Source organism: Oryx dammah, unplaced genomic scaffold (assembly GCF_014754425.2).
Source record: "Oryx dammah isolate SB20612 unplaced genomic scaffold, SCBI_Odam_1.1 HiC_scaffold_21, whole genome shotgun sequence".
NCBI classification, from domain to species: Eukaryota; Metazoa; Chordata; class Mammalia; order Artiodactyla; family Bovidae; genus Oryx; species Oryx dammah.
In genome coordinates this window covers 52,665,798-52,692,425 of record NW_024070205.1, presented here as the reverse complement: position 1 = coordinate 52,692,425, position 26,628 = coordinate 52,665,798, and the positions used below count along the sequence as shown (strand labels likewise).

General features: G+C 45.1%; 1 protein-coding gene across 1 annotated transcript in view; it reads left to right on the top strand.

Annotated features, from left to right (window-relative positions):
* CNIH3 (cornichon family AMPA receptor auxiliary protein 3) overlaps window positions 1-26,628 on the top strand; it is a 146,499-nt gene that overhangs the window by 76,070 nt on the left and 43,801 nt on the right. The window contains exon 3 of the mRNA XM_040263700.1: window positions 6,052-6,099. Coding sequence (XP_040119634.1) covers window positions 6,052-6,099 — 48 coding nt within the window. The remainder of the gene's footprint in view (window positions 1-6,051; window positions 6,100-26,628) is intronic.

Sequence of the window (26,628 nt, the reverse complement as noted above, 5' to 3'; positions counted from 1 at the left end):
AAGATCTTTATGACCCAGATCACTAGGTGATCTAGGTGTGATCACTCACCTAGAGCCAGACATCCTGGAATGCAAAGTCAAGTGGGCCTTAGGAAGCATCACTATAAACAAAGCTAGTGGAGTAATGGAATTCCAGTTGAGCTATTTCAAATCCTAAAAGATGTTGCTGTGAAAGTGTTGCACTCAATATGCCAGCAAATTTGAAAAACTCAGCAGTGGCCATAGGACTGGAAAAGGTCAGTTTTCATTCCCATCCCAAAGAAAGGCAAAGCCAAAGAATGCTCAAACTACCACACAAATGCACTCATCTCACACGCTAGCAAAGTAATGCTCAAAATCCTCTGAGCCAGGCTTCAACAGTATGTGAACCATGAACTTCCAGATGTTTAAGCTGGATTTAGAAATGGTAGAGGAACCAGAGATCAAATTGCCAACATCCGTTGGATCATTGAAAAGCAAGAGAGTTCCAGAAAAACATGTACTTCTGCTTTATTGACTATGCCAAAGCCTTTGACTGTGTGGATCACAATAAACTGTGGAAAATTCTGAAAGAGATGGGAATACCAGGCCACCTTCCCTGCTTCCTGAGAAATTTGTATACAGGTCAAGAAGCAACAGTTAGAACTGGACTTGGAACGACAGACTGGTTCCAAATCGGGAAAGGAATATGTCAAGGCTGTATATTGTTACCTTACTTATTTAACTTATATGCAGAGTATATCATGAGAAATGCTGGACTGGATGAAGCATAAGCTGAAATCACAAGATTCCAGATCACAAGCACAAGATTGCAGGGTGAAATATCAATAACCTCAGATATGCAGATGACACCACTCTATGGCAGAAAGCGAAGAACTAAAGAGCCTCTTGATGAAAGTGAAAGAGTAGAGTGAAAAAGTTGGCTTAAAAGTCAACATTCAGAAAATGAAGATCATGGCATCTGGTCCCATCACTTCATGGCAAATAGATGGGGAAACAGTGACAGACTTTACTCTTTTGGGCTCCAAAATCACTGCAGATGGTGACTGCAGTCATGATTAGAAGATGCTTGCTCTTTGGAAGAAAAGTTATGACCAACCTAGACAGTATATTAAAAAGCAGAGACATTACTTTGCCAACAGAGGTCCATCTAGTCAAAGCTATGGTTTCTCCAGTAGTCATGTCTGGATGTGAGAGCTGGACTATAAAAAAAGCTCAGCGCCGACGAATTGATGCTTTTGACTTATGGTGTTGGAGAAGACTCTTGAGAGTCCCTTGGACTGCAAGGAGATCCAACCAGTCTATCCTAAAGGAAGTCAGTCCTAAATATTCATTGGAAGGACTGATGCTGAAGCTGAAACTCCAATACTTTGGCCACCTTATGCGAAGAACTGACTCATCTGAAAAGACCCTAATGCTGGGAAAGATTGAAGGCAAGAGGAGAAGGGGATGACAGAAGATGAAATAGTTGGATGGCATCACTGCTTCAATGGACATGAGTTTGAGTAAACTCCGGGAGTTGGTGATGGACAGGGAGGCCTGGTGTGCTGCAGTCCATGGGGTCACAGATTCTGACACGACTGAGCAACTGAACTGAACCGAACTGAAGAAACTATATGTATTTTCAGTGGTGATTTAGTCACTAAGTCATGTCCAACTCTTGTGACCCCATGGACTGTAGCCACCAGGCTCTTCTGTCCATGGGATTCTCCAGGCAAGAATACTGGAGTAGGTTGCCATTTCCATCTTTGAGGATTATTCTTGTGTTTCCTACATTGCAGGCAGATTCTTTACTGCTGAGCCACCAGGGAAGCCCCATATAGACACACACACACACACACACACACACACACACACACATATAAAACCTATAATTCTCATAACTCTGTGAGACAGGCATCATTTGCCCAATTTAGACTCTTATCCAAGGACTCAAAGTTCATGCACAGTGAAGTCAGAATTGGAACCCAGGTCTGCTTGTGTTCTTACCACTTACTCTATGTTGTAGAAAAAGAGATAGATCTGATTCTTTAAACACCTGTTTTTATAATCCCTTGATTCTGTGAAACAGAGCTGACCCTTTCCAAGTCAACTGTGTGAAGCAGAGTTTTGTGGCAAGTTGGAAGAATCCCTAAGATCTACTTTACAACTTACCTGTCTTGTGAAACTTGTCATTATTTAAAATTCATTTTGTTTCCATCTGCCAGCCTCACCACCCCCCCGGGGTAACTTGGCTCCTCCAGGTCTGAAAAGGTTGCACCCTGGGCCTCCTTTCATTCTGGATGTTTCTGTGTTTGGCACCAGCATCACACACCTGGCCTGTCAACATCGACCAGGTGCATAGAGACGCTCTAGGCTGAGAGGGCACTTCTGTTTGGAATGTCAGGGAGTCAAGAGCCTGTTTTGCTTCCTTCTGGTGGCTTGGGCTCAAATTAGAAAGTGGCTCACTTAGAATACCCAGAGTTTCTTGTGTCCTGCCCCTCAAATCCATCATGCAAATTCAACACCAAAGTGCAAGAGAGTTGATGAAACCATGAGATGGGTTCATGACACCCGTTTCCATCTTACCTTGACAGTTTTCTTAGTTCGGGCAGAACAAAGAAAATTAGGACCAGTGTATGTCCAGTGGGAAGCTTCTGCACAAGGTCAGTGCAAGGACAGAACCTGCACACAGTAGGCACTTAATAACTGTTTGTTGCTGAAAGAATGAATGACTGTTAAAGGGTGAGGTTACATAGCGGAGAAGCTGAACCTCCACTTTTTATTCCTATTATAAAAGCCACATTTGTTCACAGATATAGAAAACAAATTTATGCTTACCAGGGGTGGGGAAGAGGGGGGATAAATTGGGAGATTAGGATTGACATATACACACTACTGTGTATAAAATAGGCTTCCCTGATAGCTCAGTTGGTAAAGAATCCACCTGCAATGCAGGAGACCCCAGTTTGATTCCTGGGTTGGGAAGATCCCCTGGAAAAGGGAAAGGGTACCCATTCCAATATTCTGGCCTGGAGAATTCCATGGACTATATAGTCCATGGGGTCACAAAGAGTTGGACACAACTGAGCGACTTTCACGTTCATATATAAAAGATAACTATTAAGGACCTACTGAATAGCACAGGGGACTCAATATTTGTAGTAATGTGGGAAAAGAATCTTGAAAAGACTGAATATATGTATGTATATAACCAATTCCCTTTATTGTACACCTGAAGCTAACATAGCATTGTAAATCAACTATACTCCAATAAAAGTTTAAAAAAATAAAGCCCTACATCTAATCAGTCAATGAATTAATTAAGGAGTTCTGGCCTGGAGAATCCCAGGGACGGTGGGCTGCCGTCTCTGGGGTCGCCCAGAGTCGGACACGACTGAAGCAACTTAGCAGCAGCAGCAGCAGCAGGGCCCCAAAGGCCAGACATCTTATAGACAGACTAAAGCCCTTAGCTTTGTAAAGGACTCCTGTCTGATATTTTTTAAAGCCCTAATGGAGGAGTATTAGGCACATTCCCCCTGGATTTTATGATGTTACTCCCTGGCAGGAACTTAAACTTTGGATGCCTCATTTAACTCATCCTTAAGCTCTCTGGGCCCCCATAGAGTCTCTGCAGCAGCATCTTGGGCTCAGATGGCTTGACAAAGCTGCTTCACTGGTTGCTAACTGTAGTCCTGGACAAATTTGTGCAAACAGTTGCTGATTGGTGTGGAGTATTTCTAAATGAACATGCATGACGTCCACTGGTTCTTTAGATGTAAGCTCTAAATACTGTTGGACCCTTTGGTTGACCACCAGCCCCCGCTTCCAGCAAGTGGGAAGAGGAGGAATGCTTTGTTTTTACTCTGAGTTTCTCATGGTAACCCTTTCCCTTTCCTTTTATCAGCGGGACATTTAATATCACTGTAAAGTAAAGAGAGATGTTGTCCTTCAGAGGATCTGGCTTGCTGGAGAAAGAGCGCGCATGTGTCCTGAACCCCCCTCTTTCATCCTTGGGATCTCACGTCTTTTCACGTGTTCTCTGTTTAGGCAGCCTCGATGCCCAGCTGTGTGTCTGTGTGCATTTGCTTGTACACGTGCAAGCACACATGTGTGTTGAGCAGGATGTGGTCTGTCTTCCTAGCCATGTGGACGCTAATTTGTCCTGATGTGGGCTCTTTCCTCTGGGCTTAAGGGATGCACAGGAATTGCTATATTTGTGATTTAATTAGAGAAATTGAAGTGGCCCAGCCACCTGTCTTCTGGCGATCCAGGAGGAGCCTCATTATCATCACATCTACCGCAACCAAATTGTCTTGGTAATGAAGCACCGGGAGATGCCACAGCTGTGTTCAGGGTGGCTTCAGAGATCGCGAAAGTCACTGCGGGAAAGAGGAGGCAACGTTCAGTGTGTGAGCTGAGCATCATCACCTGCCCACCCCTGGGGCATTTTTCCATGGCAGCGAGCCAAACTCTAGAAATGGCCATCTTGAAAATTCTTAGCCCGGAGGCACTGCTGGTGTCTAATTGAGTGGAAAGATTGCTTCCTCTAAATACAGTCACTTCAGAAAAATAAAGTCAAGGGCAGAGAGCTTCCCCACCTTAAACACTAATCAGGCACATATGCTCTTCGAGACTTGAATGGGAAGCCCTCCAGGGGGCCTGACTCTGGGCTTCAGGACATTCATGAGCACATGGTCCCTGTTCTTTAGTTTGAGTGTCTTACAGGGACATGGAGGTTGTAGAAAAAAGAAATAAAGAAACATGTGCTGGGCTGAAAAGAAAGTTGAACCCATGCTGTTTGCTGGGGAAGTTGGGTTAAGAGCAAATAACTGTGACAAGATAGATAGAGAAAAGCTTGAAACTCTTATTTCTTTCAGTTTTATTAAGATATAATGGACACATTATATTTAGTTTCAGGTGTGTGGCATAATGACTTGACTTGCAAACGTTGCAAAATAATTGGTTAACATTGCAAAATAAATGGTTAGCATCCATCATGTTGTATAGATGTAAAAGAAAAATATTTTCCTTGTGATGAAATTTTTGGGATTTATTCACTTAGCAACTTTCAAATATGCCACATAGCATGTTAGCAATAGTTGTTATGTTATATATTACATCCCATTATTTGTCTTATAACTGGAAGATTTTAACTTTTGACCACCATCATCAAATTCCCTCTCTACCTCTGGTAACTGCAAATCTGATCTCTTTTTCTGTGAGTTTGTCTTGTTGTTCTTGTTGTTTCGTTTCTAGATTACACGTATAAATGAGATCATGCAGTATTTGTCTTTCTCTGATATTTCATTTAGCATAGTGCCCTTGAGGTCTGTCTATGTTGTCACAAATGGCAAGGTTTCCTTTTTATGACTGAATAATATCCCATTATTTATGTATATACCACAACTGCTTTATCCATTCATCTGTCAATGGACACTTAGGTTATTTCTATGTCTTGGCTACTCTAAAAAAAGCTGTTATGAACATAATGGTGCAGATATTTCTTCAGTATAGTAATTGTGTTTCCTTTGGATATATCCAGAAGTGGAATGCTGGATCATGTGGTACTTCTATTTTTAATTTTTTGAGGAACAGTTTCCATACTGTTTCCCATAGTGACTGTACCAATTTACACTCCAACCAACAGTGTAGGAGGGTTCATTTTTTCCCCACAGCCTCACCAGCACTTGGTATCACTTGTCTTTTTGATGCTAGTCATTCTAACGGATGTGAGGTGATATCTCATTTTGGTTTTAATTTGGATTTTCCTGCTGATTAGTGAAATTGAACAGATTTTCATGTGCCTGGTGGCCATCTGTATGTCTTTGGAAAACTGTTCAGATCTTCTGCCCATTTTTAATTGGTTTATTTGTGTGTGTGTGTGTGTGTGTGTGTGTGTGTGTGTTTTTGATCTTGATTGTATGAGCTGAAATTCTTCTTAGCCAAAAGTCGGAGCTTGAAGGTCATGGCTGGGAGGGGTCTGTGGTGGACTCTGCCTCCTCCACTAAGGGGCTGAATGTGAGGTTTCTCGTGTTTTTCCAGCAGAAGACGTAACCTCCCCTCTCTTTTCTTTCTTGTGCCTCCTGATAGAGGGAACGGCTGAGGAACATTGAGCGAATATGCTTCCTTCTGCGAAAGGTCAGTGCAAGTGCCCCGTGCCAAAGGGTGGATGGTCACATGGTCATGGGTGGTCACACAGTGAAAGGGACTGGTGAGGCTGAATGCCCGCTTTGGTCCCTGTCTCCCCACAAAGGCAAATGATGGTGGGGGAGAAGGAGGTGGGAGCAAGTGAGTTCTTTGGAAACCTCCAGAGACAAGAGGCACTAATTAAAAGGGGTGGCCATCAATCAAAGTGTCAGAACAGCACTGGATATTTGCAAGTGCCCTCTGGTTGGATTTTGAGGTTCTTTATCTTTGCTTGATGATGGATGGCCTTTACAGCTGATAACTCCTTCACAGCCTTTGTTCCTGTCTGATGCTGGGCTCAGAAATGCTCTCGCCTGGCTCAGCCAAGTTTTTAACTGGTTGTTGGGTTTCATTTGAGGTTTCAACCTGCCACTCAGCTTTGCAGTTTGATTGACAGCATCATCAGGAGTGTTGGAGGGGTGGGATGGGAGATGTTATTAAAGGGGGAGTCATTCAGAGAGTTTCTCTGAATGAATGGTCAGTAGGTCACAGCTGCCCTCAGCACATTCAGAAAGCAAACGTGTGCACGCATATTCATGTATGCATGTACAGCTTAAGCTTAGTAGTTAGCAGGGCTCTATGACTGAGCAACTGGACTGAACTGAACTGATGATGTAGCTGGGAGACCCCTGTGACAGACAGATCGGTCTGCCACTCTCCAGTAAGGAAAGCATGTACTTTTTGTAGCAAAGTGTGAAGAATAGCAACTTGCATGTAAAACTAAGTGTCCATTACCTTGAGCCAAGGGACATCCCTGATCTCTATTCAGAGTGGATGGGCTACAGGCTGTAGGAAAGCCCCCTGTCCACCCCAAAGGAGTTTTTGAGCCTTATGTGAATAGGAGAGAAATCAAATGCTATGCCAACATTGATGGAAGGGAAACAATTCTGCAAGCTTTTGATTTTTTTCCCTATATTTCAGTAATGATCCCTTTCATTGGGAGAGAGAGCTTAATCAAGAAGTCAGTTATTTTTCTAGCTAATTACTTGTCCTTTACTGTTTTTCAAGAAACTCAGTATGTCAGGGTTCCGCATCTGCTATGACACAGCAGGGAAGTAAGCTCAGATAATGAAAATACTAGTGATCCAAGGAATAAAGAATGATTAAGAAAATAACATATGACATTTGGTGTTAAGGGGCTTCCCCGATGGCTGAGTGGGTAAAGACTCCACCTGGCAATGCAGGAGACATAGGAGATGTGGGTTTGATCCCTGGCTTGGGAAGATCCCCTGGAGGAGGAAATGGCAACCCACTCCAGTACTCTTGCCTAAAAAATCCCATGGACAGAGGAGCCTGGCGGGCTACAGTCCAGAGGGTCCAAAGAGCTGTACGCTACTGAGCACACATGCATGCATGTGGTTTTAAGTGTGATTCATGAATTTGTAGATTATTTTCCCACAGAATGTCCCAGACACGAATAATCCTCTCCAGCGGTCACTTCCGTAGTCTCCAGTTTATTTTTTAAGACTGATACCCAAGGTCCTTCAACTGCAAGTTGCCCCCCGCCCCCATTTAAAATGTACCATCCTGAATTCTCTGGCAGAGCAGTAACCTCCATCAGTCACATTTGAGCCTCGCTCACTTTTCTGTGTTGCTTGACCGTTGACTCTAGCCAGACAACAGGCAATAGCCTGTGGCTGCCTCTGCCGAGGTCCTATCTTACAGCCCTGTGCTCTACAGCCAATTGTTACTCACCTATTTCACGCATGGTTGTTTGTATCTGTTAATCCCATGCCCCTAATTTGTCCTTCCCCTCCTTCCTCTCTCCTTGGGAAACCATACATTTGTTTTCCATGTTTGTGAATCTGTTTCTGTTTTGTATATAGGTTCATTTGTCTTATTTTTTAGATTCTATGTAGAAGCCATATCATATAGTATTTTTCTTTCTCTGTCTGACTTACTCAACTAAAGTATAATATTTTCTAGGTCTATCCATGTTGCTGCAAATGGCAATATTTCATTTTTTATGACCAATTAATATTCCATTGTATACATATATATATATACCATATCTTCCTAAGCCAGTTGTTTATCCATGGGCACTTAGGTTGCCTCCATGTCTTGCCTATTATAACTAGTGGTGTGGACATTAGGGTACCGGTATCATTTTGAATTACAGTTTTTATTTTTCTTGGTTATATACCTAGGAGTTGGGTTGTTGGATCATATGGTAGTTCTATTTTTAGTTTTTTAAGGAACCTCCATACTGTTTTCCATTGTGGCTGCACCAATTTACATATTCCCACCAACAATGTAGGAAGATTCCCTTTTCTTCCTTTTACCATCTCCAGCATTTATTATTTATCGACTTTTTTAATGATGACCTTTCTAACAGGTATGTGGTGATAACTCATTGTGGCTTTTTTTAGAGAAATTAATAGTATTTAAAAATATTTTATATTGGCATATAATTGGTTTGAGGGACTTCCCAGGTAGCTCAGTGGTAAAGAATCCACCTGCCAGTGCAGAAGATGTGCGAGACGTGGGCTCAGACCTTGAGTTGGAAAGATTCCCTGGATGAGGAAATGGCAATCCACTCCAGTATTCTTGCCTGGGAAATCCCATGGACAGAGGAGCCTGGTGGGCTACAGTCCATAGTGTCACAAACAGTCAGGCATGACTGAGCAGGCATGCTCAGTAAATAGTGTATTTATAATGTTGTATTAGTTTCCGGTGTACAACAGAGTGACTCAGTTATATATATATATATATATATATATACACACACACACACACACATGTATCTATCTTTTTCAAGCTATTTTCCCATTTAGATTATTAGAGAATATTGAGTAGAGTTCACTGTGCTATATAGTAGGCCCTTGTTGGTTATCTATTTTAAATACTTTGGTGTATATATGTTAATCCCAAGCTCCTAATTTATTCCTCCCCCCTTTCCCCTTTGATAACCATAAATTTGTTTTCTAAGTCTGTTTTCTGAGACTTAGAAAGTTAATTTGTATCATTTTTTTAGATTCCACATATAAATATCATATTTGTTTTTCTCTCTCTGACTTTCTTCATTTAGTATGATAATCTCTAGGTCCATCCATGTTGTTGCAAATAACATTATTTCATCCTTTTTTATGGCTGAGTAATATTCCATGGTGTATACACACACACACACACACACACACACACACACACACACACACTTTCTTTGTATATCCTTTCCTCTGTCAGTGAGCATTTAGGTTGCTTCCATGCCTTGGTTATTGTAAACAGTGCTGCAGAGAGCATTGGGGTGCATGTATCTTTTCAAATTATGATTTTCTCCAGAGATATGCCCAGGGGTGGGACTGCTGGATCATATGGTAACTCTATTTTTAGTTTTTTAAGGAATTTCCTTACTATTCTCCATAGTGACTATACCAATTTACATTCCCACCAAACAGGGTAAGAAAGTTCTCTTTTTGATGATGGTTATTCTGACAGATGCAAGGTGATACCTCATTGTGTCTTTGATTGCATTTCTCTAATAATTAGCGATGTTGAACATTTTTTCATGTTCCTGTTGGCTATCTATATGTCTTCTTTGGAAGAATGTCTACTTAGGTCTTCTGCCCATTTTTAAATTTTTCTTTTTTTTTTTGCTACTGCGTAGTGTGAGCTGTTTGTATATTCTGGACATTAATCCCTTGTTGGTCATATCATTTGCCCATATTTCCTCTCATTCCATAGGTCGTCTTTTCATTTTGTTACTGGTTTCCTTTGCTATGCGAAAGCTCTGAAGCTTGTTTAGATCCCATAATAGTCTTTTCATTTCTTCACTTCAACAGTGTCCATGACAGAGCACAAAATTTAAATCTTACCACATTTGCTACTTACATCAGGTTTGTATTTTAAAATCGAATTTAACTCTTTACTGTATTCATTATTGACACAGAAGTTCTCTAAGCTCAGGTTCTATCCCCTTCCTTTCCTCTGTGTTTCTATCCTCTCCCATCTTTGTAGTCTGTATTTTAACCTTATGAATAAATTCTCTCTGCCTGTTCTGGACAGGCTCTGGACGCATGATGTAGGGCGCTGGCAAAGTGTGCAGGCTTCTGGTACTTCCCGCCTATGCCCAGAATTCTCTGTGTCGCCCCCAGTGTGACTCTGAAGTGGGGGTGATGTTCATCACCCTCCTCATGGAGTTGTGAGAATTAAATGAGATGATACATGTGCATCTAGCTCATAAATACTCAGCACGTGCTAAATGTTACTCTTATTATCCTGACCCTTAGCTGCTGCCTAAAACTTCTTATAACATCCCCAAGCATATCCATGGTGCTGAAGTAACCCTGGACTGGCCACAGCCCCTCGCATTTTGTGGGGGTGAGGGTCATTTGCCATGTAAGCAGAGTCACGGGGCAGGAAGGCCTGCCTCCTCCCTCCTGGCTAGTTCTGAATGGGTTTCCAAGTTCAGATTCCCCAGCTGTGAGCACGTGCTAGGGAAGGTGGGGAGGGTGAATAGGTTTCTTTAGCACCACCACCTTGTGGGAACTGTACCTTCCAAGAAATTTCTTGGAACTCGTCTCCTAAGTACCCCAGAATGTGATGCATCTCAGCAGTTGATTGTTGTTAAACCACCTCCTCAGCTTTCTCGGGAGAAAGGAAGGAATTTTCAGAGTGGGTCCATTTTTAGCTCGATAATTACCAGAAAATGTGTTCTTTGGGTAATTGTCTGACTGCAGGATTCTTGAGTCACTTTGTGCTTATGATTCATTTATTCGTGCCAAGAGCCACTTGCCCTCCCACCAGGCGTGCTGTCGCTCTGAGGGTCACTGTCAAATGTAGAGAGCCGGGTGGAGTATGGAGCGCAGAGGTTGGTTAGACGGCTGTTCTCAGGAAGGGTTCTCATGTGGAGGAGATTGACTAGAGGCCTCCTGTTGCATCTCCAAGTTCAGGGACTGGTTAGAGGAAATGAACTTAAATGAGAGCCTGAGAGTGGCATAGAATGAAGAGAAACTTTGTTCATAAGCAGCTGTCATCTAACCCTGGGGTTCTTCATTTCAGGGACTAAGAAGTGTTCACCTCCCTCAGATGAAGTTCGCCTGATGTCTAAGATGGTTTTGAGTTAGACTGAACCTGCCTGGAGGCTTTGGGATGTCCCTTTGGTTTGAAAAACCTTTGATTCTCCGTTTCACACCCCTGATTTCCCCCAAGAGTGTGTCTAGTCTCTCTGCAGGTTTTCTGACTGTGGTGGATGTGAAAAGCTCTCATGGATGGATAATTTTACTCTTTCCATTGAGCAGTCACAGTGGGATATGAAAAAAGAGGATAAGTGGGGCAGGGGCGTTGCGGGTAGGTGGGGGTGTTGAGTTCATTGGGAAGTATAACCAGTCTGGTGCAGGGGGCCAGGTGCTCCAAGTTTAATTCTGGAAAGAACAAGATGGGGGTGAGGCCCCAAGTGTAACAACTGATGACCACTTCGGCCCCTCCCTGTTCCATACTTGTCAGAACCACACCTCTGTCTTAGGGAGGGGCATCATGGTGTGACCTGAAGCTGAATGGTGTGAACCTGGATTCATTGCAGAAATTCTTCCATGTGGTGCTGAATGCAGGATCTTGGAGGAGTTGGGAAATTAAGATGACACTTCTGTAGTCCAAAGTCAGTTTGTTAAGTAGGAAGATTCATTATTGTTCCAAATTCTTTATCCTCCCCCATATTCAAGTCTGGCTGTATAATTGGCAGGGCCCAGTAAAAAATGAAAATTTCGGGCTCCATGACAAAAATTTATTAGTAATCTTACACAGCTGACAACAGAGCATTCAGCCAAAGGTGGGGCCCTCCTGAGTATAGGGCCCAGGTGCGTCTGCGTGGGTGGCATGTCCCTGAAGCTGGCCCTGCCTGTGTTCATGACCTTTGCATATGATTTTGCAGTTCTTCTTGCTGGAAGCAGAGTAGATCTCCCCTCCCTGCTGATGTAGGGTTCAGCCGTGTGACGGGATGTGTCCCCTGGAACGAGGGAGGACTTGTGAGTGTGTACTGAGACATTGAGAGTAACTGGACATTTCTTCTTCCTTTCTTGCACTTCTAACATCACCAAGGCCAGCCCACTGGTGCAAGGAACATGGGAGGCATGAGATACAGCCCTTAGCCTACCTGTAGCCCAGAGCCAAACCCACTAGGTGACGTGACACCCAGTCAACCTCTAGATGAATGAACAAATATAACTATTGTTTTAAGCCACTGAATTTTGGAGTGATTTGTTATGCAGCATTATTATGGCAATAGCTAGCTGATACTACTATAAGCATCTCCCATTTTTATAAGGTGGAGGGGGAATCTTTTTATTTTTTAAGAGATTTCATTCTGTGGCAGAGATCAGCCATTTGCTGGCTCTACAAATTTATAAATAGACACTTTCAAACTCTGTCCCAATTTCTTTGACCTAAGAGGAGGCTACTAAGTGCATTTATATATCAGAACTTGGAGAAAGACTCATGTCACTTTGGAGCACAAAATTTGTCATGCATTAACTATGTGGAAGAGTGGCAAAGATGATGTCTTTTCTGTAATCACTGGCACTCCCTGCCACGAGGGATTCGCTTGATTTCCAGTCTTTTTAGCTGTTAGTGTATTTCTTCCTGCAGGGCTCTGGAGGGAATGGTGTATTTTCATGGAGAGACATACTACTGAGAAAAGCGATGCAGAAACTCAAGAGGCAGTTGTGTGGAATGCCTTGGAGAGACCATCCTTGGCTCAAAAGTTTTCCAGATGAGAATTCTCTGTGGCTTGGGGAATGTCCAAGGCATGACAATACTGCTTACCTTTCTTGAATGACCACTATGTGCCTTTAAAACGATTGACTCTTTTAATCCTCACAACAATTCTATGAAGTAGCCACGATTAACAGCCCCAGTTAACAGGTGAGGAAATCAGAGTTTCAATACATGTTTCCTGGAGTGTTTTAGGTCATAAGTTGGTAGAACTGGGATTTGAAGGCAAGTCTGTTTGGACACAGTCCACAGTTTCATTCTCCACATTGAAGGAGAAATTGTCAGTTCTTTCTGAAACACACTCCTTAAGGACCACCACTACAGCAATATTGCTCAGCTATTTTAAAGGGAAGATACAAATACCAAAGCTCCAGAAGGCCTCAGGGACCCTATCATATGCTTAGCTCACCGTGATGGGGCCAAGCAGATCTCTTTAAGGCTCTTTTCTAATTCTATTTAATTTCTTGGTGGGATTGTTCACCCCTGGAGGGAATGTGTGAAGAAAAGTAAAAATATCCTGGAACAGAACTTGCAACTAGTTCAGAAACTGTGTCTCATGTATAATTTATTTTCTGCCTTCTGTGGCAGACTCCTTGTTAGTCAAAGGGAAAGGGGGATCATTTTACTCGCTGTGTAGATAATGGTGCTGTCACAGGGTTGCTGAACCAGAAGCTGGAGGAAGAGCTCTGTCATTTCACTCTACTCCCAAACCGCAGCTGGAGAAACCAAGGACTTCACAACAGCTGCCTTACACACTATTGTTGTTCAGTTGCTAAGTTGTGTCTGCTTCTTTGCAACCTAATGAACTGCAGCACACCAGGCTTCCCACAGGGGCCCTGGCTTTTCACTCTAACCTGGGGGAGCTGGTTGGCCCTATCCTTATTAGGTCCCCATTGCCATGTGATAGCTGCTCATGTCAACCATGATTTATATTTCTTGTAAGTCCCTGAGTGATCTGGTAGTTCCACTGATCTTGGCTGGGCTTGTGGGGAGACGAAGGTGTTCTTCTGGTCTTGGCTGGGCCTCATTCATCTATCTGCCTGTAGGCCATAAGCTAATCTAGGATGCCCTCAGCTGGGGGGCCATCTCATTTTCCAGAGACTATTCCAGACTTTTTCTTGTGGTATCATAGAGAAGCAAGAGAAGTGGAAATACACAAGCATTTTTTCAAGCTTGGTTTTCATCAAATCCTGTGCTCAGTTGTGCTCAGTCGTGTTCAACTCTTTCAACTGCATAGACTGCAATCTGATAGGCTCCTCTGTCCATGGGATTTTCCAGGCAAGAACACTGGAGCAGGTTGCCATTTCCTCCTCCAGGGGATCTTCCTGACCCCAGGAATCGAACCCGCGTCTCTGTCTCCTGCATTGCCAGGTGGATTCTTTACCACTGAGCCACCTGGGAAGCCCGCATCAAATCTTCTAGTGTCTTATTATTGGCTAAAGCAAGTCACATGCCAAGCCCAGGGTCACAGTGGAAGGGACTACAGAGTTCCAAGGCAATGAGCGTGGATACAGGGAGGCCATTAATTGGTGCCATGAGAGTGAAAAGTGTTAGTCACTCAATCATGTTGAACTCATTGTAACCTTATGGACTGTAGCTCACCAGGCTCCTTGGTCCATGGAATTCTTCAATACTGGAGTGGGTAGCCATTCCCTTCTCCAGGGGATCTTACCAACTCAGGGGTGGAACCCGGATCTTTCGCATTTCAGGCAGATTCTTCACTGTCTGAGCCACCAGGGAAGCCCAGTTGGTGCCATAAATGCCATCACATCCTTGCTGCTGCTGCTGCTAAGTTGCTTCAGTCGTGTCCGACTCTGTGTGACCCCATAGACAGCAGCCCACCAGGCTCTTCTGTCCCTGGGATTCTCTAGGCAAGAACACTGGAGTGGATTGCCATTCCTTCTCTAATGCATGAAAGTGAAAAGTGAAAATGAAGTCTCTCAGTTGTGTCTGACTCTTAGTGACCCCATGGACTGCAGCCTACCAGGCTCCTCCATCCATGGGATTTTCCAGGCAAGAGTACTGGAGTGGGGTGCCATCGCCTTCTCCGATCACATCCCTACTACTTTTTTTTTTTTTTCCTACTACTTAATTATCTTATAAACTGGAAGTTTGTACTTTTTTTGGTCACTTTTATCAAATTCACTCTCATTGTTCTGATAATCAAAAATCTGATCTCTTTTTGTTAGTTTTTTGTTGTTGTTCTTACTGTTTTGTTTTTAGATTACACATGAAAATGAGATCATACAGTATTTTTCTCTGTTTGACTTATTTCACTTAGAACAGTGCCCTCAAGTTCCATCATGTTGTCACAAGTGGCAGAATTTCCTTCTTTTTGTGGTTGAATAACTGTGGTGTTGGAGAAGACTCTTGAGAGTTCCTTGGACTGCAAGGAGATCCAACCAGTCCATCCTAAAGGAGATCAGTCCTGGGTGTTCACTGGAAGGACTGATGTTGAAGCTAAAACTCCAACACTTTGGCCACCTTATGCGAAGAGCTGACTCATTTGGAAAGACCCTGATGCTGGGAAAGATTGAGGACAGGAGGAGAAGGGGACAACAGAGGATAAGATGGTTGAATGGCATCACCAACTCAATGGACGGAAGTCTGGGTAAAATCTGGGAGTTGGTGATGGACAGGGAGGCCTGGTATGCTGCAGTCCATGGGGTCACAAAGAGTTGGACACGACTGAGCGACTGAACTGAGCTGAATATTCCATTATAAACATATATCCTGGAGGCAACCCTTTCCAATATTCTTGCCTGGAGAATCCCCGTGGACAGAGGAGCCTGGTGGGCTAGAGTCCATGGGGTCGCAAAGAGTCAGACATGACTGAGCGACTAAACATATAAACATATATACTGCAACTGCTTTATCCGTTCATCTGTCAGTGGACATTCTGGTTGTTTCCATGTCTTGGCTATTGTTAAAAATGCTGAACATGGGGGTGCAGGTATCTCTTCAACATAGTGTTTTTATTTCCTTTTGGGTACATACCCAGAAGTGGAATTGCTGGAGCTCACTCATGTGATAGCTGCATTTTTAACTTTTTGAGAAACCTCCAGACTGTTTTTCATTGTGGATGCGCCAGTTGACAGTCCCACCAACAGTGCACAAGGGTTCCCGTTTCTCTGCATCCTCTCTAACATTTCCTATCTCATCTTTTCTGATGCTAGTCCTTCTAACAGGAGTAAAGTGATATCTTATTCCTTCCCTTCAGAAATATGGTAGCTTGATGGCAAGGTCAGCTAGCTCACGGGTTCCAGAGCCCATGCTGCTCCCTTTGCATGTTGCTGTCTTGGTCTCTAGGAGCTGGTAACCTTGCTCACCTTTTACAGAACTTCTGTTGACCCTAGGAATCAGTCTCTATGAGTCACTCACCAAGAATGAGCATCACTTAGTTTCCCCTGTAGTCTCTGCGGACCACGTAGACCAGAAAAAAGAGGCCAGTCAACTTATCGAATTCATTAGCAAAGCAGATTCTTGAAGGCTGACCTAAGCAGACTTATGGATTCTCAGTAGTTCTGCTGTGAGAAGTCACAAGTCATTGACCGTACTGACAGAAGTCATTTGGTTTTCTGCCACACCTTCTCCTTTGTTTAATATACAAAGAAACTCCATGTACTGTAGGATGTGATGGAGGCAGGAAAGCGGTTTACAGGTCTGACTATGAGTAAAAGATACAAGGGAGCCGCTCTGTCTGAGAGGAGCTCGTCTGGGCTGAGGGTGGGGTGGGAGAGGACCCTGCCTCACAGAGGTGTCTGGGGACCCGGGCTCCTCCTGCCTTCGGAGCTCTGCTATCATTAGGGCATTTTTTTGTCCATGTGGTTCATGAGGGCATCACACCATGATGTCATTTCAAGCAGCAGGGTGGAGGGGTCACAGGAAAAGGGCTGCTTCGGAGAAGGACATGACCTGGACGCTGTGCACGTCACTTCCACTGAATTCACCAGCCAGATCGTAGGCAAATGCCCATATCTGGTCTTTTCTGCGGGGTGGGCGTGGGGGGTGCTATATGCTTAGCTTCAGATCAGGGATTTTATTTCAGAGACCAGGGGGAATGGATGCTGGAGGATAGCTGCCTTGGTCTCTGGGAGAAATGCAGTCAGCAGAGTGGCCAGTGCAGGGCACCCAGCCACTGTCAGGCATCCCGGAACTCCAAGGGCAGTGTGACGTGGGCAAAGGGGATGGGGGCAGAGAGACTCAGTATTAGAAGTTGAGGTGACATGTGGTGGTACCTGGAGGAGCCTGGACATGGTGCGGGTAGAGAAAGGAGCCAGGGAGTCCTGGGTATTGGCCTTAATGAGCTCCAGTGAGGGCAATCTGAATTTCTTCATTCATTCAAGCGGAATTCATTTAGACCTGCTGCGTACGGAGTTCCGTGTTGTGTGCTGATGATTGTTTGTGTGTGTGTCTATCTGTGAGATGTGTTATTTGTGAAGATATCAGTCCAGCTCATTTTTTCTCTGATTTCCTGCCTAAGTCTGAAACCTCTGATCTCACAATGCCTCGAATCACAGTCACTCATATACCTTGTCTTCCACGGTTGATTCTTGAAGGCAGGGATCATGTCCTCCTAATTTTTGTGTCTGCTGTGTTGCCTAGCATGGTGTCTGATTTATGTTAATTGGCTAAAAGGATTAGTGAGCATGAGCCCAGCAACCACACAATGGCTTGGATTATTATTTTCTTAATGTATGCAGTAGAATTATCACTGCTGAGCATGGGATTAAGGCAAGTGAAGGAGACCAAAGAAAGGTCTGTGGCAGGTGTGACGGGCTTTGTCTTGTCAGAGCATCCCTCACTTGCCAGAGCATCCCACTGAGCACAAGAATGGATGTTTTGGGTTGGCCAAAAAGTTTGTTCAGGTTTTTCCCTTATACTTTCTAGAAAACCCAAACGAATTTATTGGCCAACCTGATGATTAGCGGGCTGGTTCTCAACCTTGGCTGCACACTGGAATCACCTGGGGAGCTTAAAAAGTACTGTTCCTGGTTCCCACCCCCGGCGTTTCTGTTTCAGTGTTCTGGAATGCAGCCTGGGCATTGGCAGGGGTGGAGGGGGTGTTGAAAAAGCTCCCTAGGTGATTCTAATGTGTAGCGAAGCTGCAAATCACTGAGTTGAAGGGTAGGCCAGGCTTCGGCAATGCAGGTGAGAAGGCATTTTCTCTTGCTTGGTCCCCCAGAGTATGATTTAGAGAGCTGTAATTTTTTAAATGGTACCAGAGTAAAAGCAATAATTTACCAGCGGGTGCCCAGGTGGACTAAAGGACTGAGGGCCTAACTTCCTGCTTCCTGGGAGATGCTCAACCCAGTGGGAGACGGCTTGCAAGTAACGGGCAGACAACTTGCTTTTCTCCGTGCGAGCTTTGCTTCTAGCTGCTGCCTTTTCCAAAACGCGGTAAGTGAAAATTCTGGTTTTCAACCCCCGAAATGCTCACCCTTCCAGATACTCATTCTTGCCCTTTCCAAACTGCTGAAAAAGCAAGAAACATTTCTGGGTCACGTTTCTGGGCCACAAAATGTGCCAGTGTTACCAAATCTTAATGGTCTCTGAGTCCCTGTGGTTGCTGCCCAGTCTCTGTCTCTCCCTACGGTTAGAACCAGGTACCAGCCTCCGCCCAGGCAGGGCCCACAGGGAGAGCCCTGAGACTCAGAAAACTCCTCTGGGCTCCCCGGCTTGTGCTGAATTGATTCCCATGCTCCAGATGCATCTGCTCCCCATGGAACAGCTGTATTGCTGCATTATCATGCTGGCTCCATTCGAAACTTCTATGGGATTTGTTATTCTTTAAGAGATTTGGGGCATCGGGCCTCCTCCAGCACAATTTCACTGACTCTGATTCCTAAGCTGTCTCTACGGCACAGACAATTACAAAACACATGGGGTTTTGTTTCATTAGGATAAGACTAGCCAATAGACAAGAAAATGCACTGAATATGTTAAATGTGCTATACAAATGCAAAGTGCCATTATTACAAAGGGACAGAAAAGCCATACTGTTCCCTTTCTGTGTCTGCCACATGGTCCAAGCAGTGATGAAATTCTGGAAGACAATGGTCCCCGATTATAGCACAGGGAGGTGGGCGGGCAACACACAGGAAAAATAGCTCTGCTATTGTGGCCTTCCTCGTGGTGACATCACTGCCCTTACCACTCAGCGCATCAGCACAAAGTGGTGCTGGTGTCACTGGTGTCCTGGTAGGAACTGAATAAGGGAGCACTTAAGCAAGATCCCCGCTCTCGGGAATGTATACACTGTGCAGATGACGTCAGCAGGATGGGCTGATTAAACGACCAACAACGCTTCTCCTGTGAGGGTCTGTATAATTCTCTTTGTATAAACTACCACACACATATAACTGTGCTATTTCAAATGCTTTTTGATAGTGTTGATGCCAACTGTTAATAGAAACCAAAAATGAGGGACATTGGATTGTTTTTGAGTATTTGACATTTAAGTTTTTCAGTTATTGATGAAATACTTCAAGCCCCAATATTGTGAACTTGAAAAGAATGCAGTGTGGGAGGGCAAAGTCAGAAGGACGATTCTTTATAAAATGTTTGTTTTCCTTAGTCAACTATAATGGTGATGAGGGTGGGGCCCTTGTTTCTTGTTCCCTGCTTAATACCTGACCTAGAAAACAGCACCTTTTCAGTAATTCTTTGCTGGCAGAATGGCTGGATATACTCTGTACTTTTCCCACAGTCTTGCATTTATTCGTACATCAACTCTGTGAGGTGGAGATGGGGACCTGAGACCCGAGGGCTAACATCACTCAGGTGGGGAGTGCTGGGTCTGGATTCAAATCCAGCTCTACTTTCAAACGCCTGCCCTTTCTAGTAGTTTTTACGTCTCCTTGCACTTGGGATTAAAAGCATGTTTCTCTGCATTTCCCAGGACAGTTCCGTACATGGAGTTTGCAGAGCACACTTGGATACCACCCTCTGACCACCAGCATTTATCTGTTCAGGCAATCCCCTGTCGGCCACGAGCACGTGTGTGCCCTGCCTTTCTCCAGTCTGACTACCAGAAAGAGGCAAAGGTGTCAGCAGGGTGGGCTTCTCCTGAGGCCTCTCTCCTTGGCTTGACTTCTTTTTGCGTCCCCACCTGGTCCTCTCTCTGAGTGTCTGTGTCCTAATGCCTTCTTCTTATAAGGACACCAGTCATATTGGATCAAGGTCCACTGTAATGACCTGATTTAAACTTAACTATGGCTACCCGGATGGCTCAGTGGTGAAGAGTCTACTTGCCAGTGCAGGAGACACAGAAGAGGTGGGTTCAGTCCCTGAGTAGGGAAGATCCCCTGGGGGGAAATGGCAACCTGCCCCAGGATTCTTGCCTGGGATATTCCATGGACAGAGGAGCCTGGCAGAATACAGTCCATGTGATCCCAAAGAGTCGAACGCAACTGAGCAACTGAGCACACACACGTACACACACCCGTCGATTTAAATACTTAGATCCCCAAATCCAGTCTCATTCTGATCTGATTACTGGGAGTTAGGACTTTAACATATGAATTTTGAGGGGAAACACAATTCAGCCTGTCACAGGATCCATATGGGTACCAAGGAAGAGTTTTTATGGCAACGACATTCCCTTGGTTAGGAGCAGTGATTGGCCTTCCCTTAAATTCTGCTCCTTGACAAATAGCAGAGTGAAAGGTTTAGCCCCTGGGTTTAGATTTCTGGAGCATTTTCTTATCACGCACAAGTATTATCTAGGGAAAGAGAAGGCAAGACTGATTCTTTCTGTTGGATTTTATTGCATGTTTATCAGAATAAAAAAGCTAGCTTGTTCTGAGCAAAGCCTGTGAAGAAGTGCTCCCATCATTCTTCAGGAGAGATGCTCCAAACAGAAAGAACAGGGCCTGGCCTCTTCGAACTGTCACACCCCTTGCAGGGAGCAGCGTGTGGCGCCAGTCATCCAAGCATAGAGTTGACTCAGCAGACACTGGACAAGGCTGGGGTCGTTCATCATTCTAATTAGCTTTGGCTCCTTTCTCCTCAGCAGGCCCAGGGTCAGGACCAAATCCATGTATACACTGTGAGCATTTACAGAAGGGCCAGTTACTGAGGATGGCTGAAGTTATATAATTATTGTAACTATTGTTTGTTTGTAGGACATCCTTTCCCAGGAGATCCCAGGCACTTTCCTGCCCAGCGGCTATCACTTGGTAGCAGGACAGTGTGACCCATTCCAGAGCTGGAGGAAGTCATAAAGAACACTGCCCACCATAGTGCCCTGCAGGCTGCACAAAAAAGTCACTATATGCACAGCTCTAGGGAAGGTTGAAGCAATGTAGAGAGTGACAAGGGGGCTTGGGTTTTTTCTTTGCTGGAGGAGGTGAGCTTACCTAGACTTTGAAGATTGGTCTTTAGTGACTTAGGGAAAATATTTTCCATGACAACAATGTTTATTAAATTACTGTATGTGGCCTAGAATATGCCAGATGTCGTCGTGCAGAGCACTTGCCTGGGTCATCTCACTTAATGCTCATCTCTGATGTGGATGCCATTCTGATGTAGGCATCACTTTGGTCCCCTTTCACCAATGAGCGTATTGAGGGCAGAGGGATTAAGGAACTGAAGGTAGGACATGCAAAGCCAGAATTTGAATCTAGGTCATCTTGCCCCTGGGCTCAGTCGTAAAGAATCCACCTGCCAGTGCAGAAGACTCAAGTTCAACCCCTGAGTCGAGAAGATGCCCTGGAGAAGGAAATGGCAACCCACCCCAGTAATCTTACCTGTGAGATCCCATGGACAGAGGAGTCTGGCGGGCTACAGGATCCTGAAAGAGTCAGACACTCTGTGGGTTTTCTTCATTAATGATTTTAATTGTAGATGTTGTATCTCCTTGTTTTAACTAGAAAATGATGCTCAGTTAATTCGAAGTAAATATTAATAAGCTCCCAACTCCTCTCTATTCCTGACTCTCTGACATAACTAATGTTAAAAGCTTGAGTCTCTGCTCCTACTTCCGTGCACAAACACAGACAAATGCACTTAAGCACACACACATACGTATGTGTACATTCACTCAGAGTTGGCCTTTTGCCTTTTTTCCCCAATAATTGAAAAAAATTTTTCCATAACTTTTCCCCCACATACCATTTTATTATGGACAACCCTCTAGATCAGTAGAGTACTATAGATCTATCTGTTTTAAGAATAATCACAAACTCTCATAGTATTCCACAGTGAAAGTGAAAGTCACTTAGTTGTGTCCGACTCTGCGACCCTATGGACCTTACAGTCCATGGAATTCTCCAGGCCAGATGGAGTGGACAGCCTTTCCCTTCTCCAGGGGATCTTCCTAACCCAGGAATTGAACCTAGGTCTCCTGCACTGTGGGCAGATTCTTTACCAGCTGAGCCACAAGGGAAGCCCAAGAATACTGGCATGGTGTAGCCTATCCCTTCTCCAGCGGATCTTCCCGACCCAGGAATCTAACGGGGATCTCCTGCATTTGCAGGCGGATTCTTTACCACAGTCCACCCACTTTGTTCAGTCATGTTCATATTTGTGGACTTTCTGTCTCTCTTCAGTTTTGTTGATTTGGCCTATATCAGTAACCCTGCAATAAATACCTTTGTGTGTTTATATCACAGGAGTGAGATTGTCAGGTTAAAGAGGATATGAATTTGTACTCTAAAAAATTTACCAGATAACTTTCCCAAAAAGGTTGTGGTCAGGAAGTTGTTCTCACAGACCCGAGCTTCTCAGTCTGGGCAGCACATTGAAGTCTCCTGGAGAGCTTTTAAATTCCGGGTGCAGAGGCTCCACCCATAAGAGTGTCTCACTTAATTAGCCAAGGGGGCGTGGGCTGTGGTGTTTGCCAGAGCTGCCCAGGGGCTTCTCATGGTCCGCCAGAGTGGAGGGCTTCTGAGAGCGATCCTCGCAGACTCCAGGGTCCTTTCTTCCCTCTCACTTCCCTGTCTCTCCCGTCATCCCTTCCTCCCTCCTTGAGGCCCTCTCCTTGAAGGTCAGGGGAGTTTTCACCGGAAGCTGCAGGTAATATCCTTCCTCCAGCAGCCTCCTTCTAGTCACTGCCCTGGTCCCGCAGAAACACACTGGTTGGAAGGGCTGCCGTTAGCGCTTGCAGCACATCCCCTCTGGAGAGCCTTCAGGACCTCTGAGAGCCTTCCAGCTCATGCCGATTTGGAACAGTGTCTCTGGGAGAGAAGGGGCTGTGCATCACTTCTCTTTCAGGACCAGAAAAGCGAGGATGTACTGCCCTCCTGCTACATAGGTGATGTCATTTTCATCCCGCAGTCTACAGACCTTCTCTTCTTCCACCTGCATCCCACGCCTTATCCCCTTCAGTATGTGTACCGGCGGGACCCACACGGCTGCCTCCAGAACAGCAGCCCAAGCCCTCACCCCCCTGGAGTTACGCAGACCACCGGCAAAAGCCAAAGCTCTTTAACTTCAGCCTCTTTCGTGGGCTGATTGGCACGCAGCTCTTCACTGCCATCCACTGCTCACCTTGAGTCAGAATGGGGAGAATGCCCCACGGGCTGCTGTGGGGAGCTTCAGAGCAGCGGTGACTCAGGTGTTTTATACACAGTGGTGTGTGTGTGTCTTTGGCGGGGGGGCTGGGGTGTGGGAGTGCCTGGTGCTTACCTAGTTCTGCTGAAATGCCCGCGGGGTGCTGACCCAGCCCATGGCTGATGCTGGGGCTGGTAGAGTCCTGCAGCTGGCCACCGCCTTTGTCAGGCCCACATAATTATTAATCGTGATATCTAATATTTGCCAAGTGCTCTGTTTTTTCAAACTTGGCTGCACACTGGAATCCCTTGGGGAGTTTTAAGAAATTCTGATGCCCAGGTTCCGTCTCCAGAGATTCTGACTTAATTGGTTTGGCATAAATCCTGGGAGTCAGGATTTTTAAAACCTCCCCCCGCCACTGGGTGATTGTAATACACAGTCAAGTTTGAGACTCTTTGCCAGGCAGGGTTCAGAATTCAGGTCCACTACTGCATGAAAGTGCCCTGTGTGGCCTGGCTGCTGTGACCCAGTGGGTCTTGGGGCTGACTTCCTCCCTGACCCTGCGCCTCCCCTCCCTAGTGCAGGGCTGGGTAGGGGTGCACAGACACCTACCTGGTCCTTTCAGTTCAGTTCAGTCGCTCAGTCGTGTCCAACTCTTTGCGATCCCATGAATCACAGCATGGCAGGCCTCCTTGTCCATCACCAACTCCCGGAGTTCACTCAGACTCAAGTCCATCGAGTCAGTGATGCCATCCAGCCATCTCATCCTCTGTTGTCCCCTTCTCCTCCTGCCCCCAATCCCTCCCAGCATCAGAGTCTTTTCCAATGGAGTCAACTCTTTGCATGAGGTGGCCAAAGTACTGGAGTTTCAGCTTTAGCATCATTCCTTCTAAAGAAATCCCAGGGCTGATCTCCTTCAGAATGGACTTGTTGGTCCTTAGCTCCCCCCAAATTTCCTAGTACCTCCAACAGTTGGCAAAGCCTTTCAGCTGCTGGGATGTGTAGGCTTTTAGAGGTCAGAGGTGTTTCCAGCTCCAAGAAGAAACAGGGCAGCAGTTTTCATGACTGCCTGAACCAAGGCCCTCTCTGCAGTGTTTCATAAAATGCTGAGGGCCTGGCCCCACTCTCTGAGTTTCCAATATAGTGGTGAGATTTGCACATAGAAACTTAAAAAAAATTGTTTTTTTGGGGAAGGGAGAAATGTCAAATGAAAGGGAATGTTTCAAGAGTAAAATAATGAAAAATTCATATAGACGATCTTCTTTACAAAAGCAGAAAGAGAGACAGATGTAAAGGATAAACATATGGGTGGCAAGGCGGGAAGGGGGAGTGGGATGAATTGGGAGATGGGGACTGACGCGTGTACACTATCGACACTGGGGCTTCCCCAGTGGCTCAGATGGTAGAGCGCAAGACCCGGGTTTGATCCCTGGGTTGGGAAGATCCCCTGGAGGAGGAAATGGCAGTATTCTTGCCTGGAAAATTTCATGAACTGAGGAGCCTGGTAGGCTACAGTCCATGGGGTTGCAAAGAGTCGGACACGACTGAGCAACTTCATTTCACGTCATAGAACAGATAACTAATGAGAACCTACTGTGTAGCACAGGGAACCCTACTCAGTGCTCTGTGGTGACCTAGATGGGAAGGGAATCCAAAAACGAGGGGATATGGGTATATGTATAGCTGATTCACTTTGCTGTTCAGTAGAAACTAATGCAACACTGTAAAGCAACTATACTCCAATAAAAAAAAATTTTTAAAGAGTAGTATAATGAATACCTATAATGTAGCCTTCACCAAAAGTTATCACTCACCATGATTGCTGCATCTGTTCTCCCCTCCCCCCAGGCATGTAGCTTTTTTTTTTTTTTGCTGGACCATTTAGTTGCACATGTTATGACATTTTACCCCTGAATACTCTCTCCAGCATAACCACGCTACCGTGATCACACCCAAGGCCATTGTCATCATAATGTTATCTATTAATAACAGTTGTCTGTAGTCACATTTCCTCTCTTTTCCCAATAAGTTCTTTATGGTTTTTAAAAAATATCCAGGACCCAGTCGGGTAGCACGCATAGCATTTAGTTGCCATATTTCCCACTTTCTCCTTTAATCTGAAAGAGACTCTCCATTTTTTTTTTTTTTTAATGACACTGACCTTTTGGAAGCATCTCTGGATATGGGTAGTTTTTTTAAAGTTCACAGGACATTTCCAATGGGCAGCAGCAGGGTTGAGGAGCCTTGCACCAGAGGACTATGCAAGCTGATTTCTCCACAGGAAGGTTTATGTGGAGGATGCTGGAGGCTGCCCTTTCCTGCTTCTCAGTCCTCAGAGAGGGCTGCCCTGCTTGCTGTTTACAGCCTGCTGTGCAGAGGACAGCCCTGCCCCACGATGTTTATTTTTAATTGATCTGGAGTCACCAGCCCCTGTGATCACTACCTTCTCTGGTTGCCCAGCATCCTCATCTCCTCCTTTCCTTTCTCTCCTAGCATCTCCAGTGCCCTTTCTGTGTTTTGTGTGCCGGATCTTCAGGGTCTAATTGCTTGATGCAGCCTCACCGAAGTGGATGTGGCAGGGGTGTGTCTGATTTCTCCATCCACAGCTGCAGTGGGTGGTGGAGAATTCTCTACAGAGGGCGTAGTTCTTCTTAGGCTGCCTGCTTCCCTGCTCTAACCACACCCAACTAAGCTCCATTCACTTTCCCTCTTCCTGCTCATTCTTCCTTTTTTTTTTTTTGGCTGAACCTACCCATTCTTTAAAATTCAGCTCATGTCACCATTTCTGGGAAGCCTTTTGCTTCCTCCCTTGGTTGGGGTCTTGCCCCTTCTGCAGGGTCCCGCAGCCCCTGGGCTGATGTCTACCCTAGGGCTTACCAGGCAGCAATGCATTTCCCTCTCTTTGACTAGACCATAAGCTGCTGAAGGACAGGGACCGAGTCTTGTAAATCGAACTCCCTAGACCCTTGCATGGTGCCTGCACCGTATGGGTGCTGAGTCACTGTTCAGTGAGTGAATGGTAATGGAAGTTGGGCCCAATTCTGAGAATCCAGTAGTCACAGACTTCTGGGTTAGAATCCTAGAATATTAGAGCTGGGAAGGGCCTTTGTGAATTCCAGTCCAGCTCCTTCTCTGAAGATAAATGAAAGTGCAGAAAGACAGAAATGCAGTGCCCCCCAAATGGCAGAGTGAAATCTAACTCTGTCCCCTCTTTACCCTGAGTCCTTTCCCCCTCCACCCACTTTTATTTCATTGGGTTATTTATTCACTTTGTATTTCCAA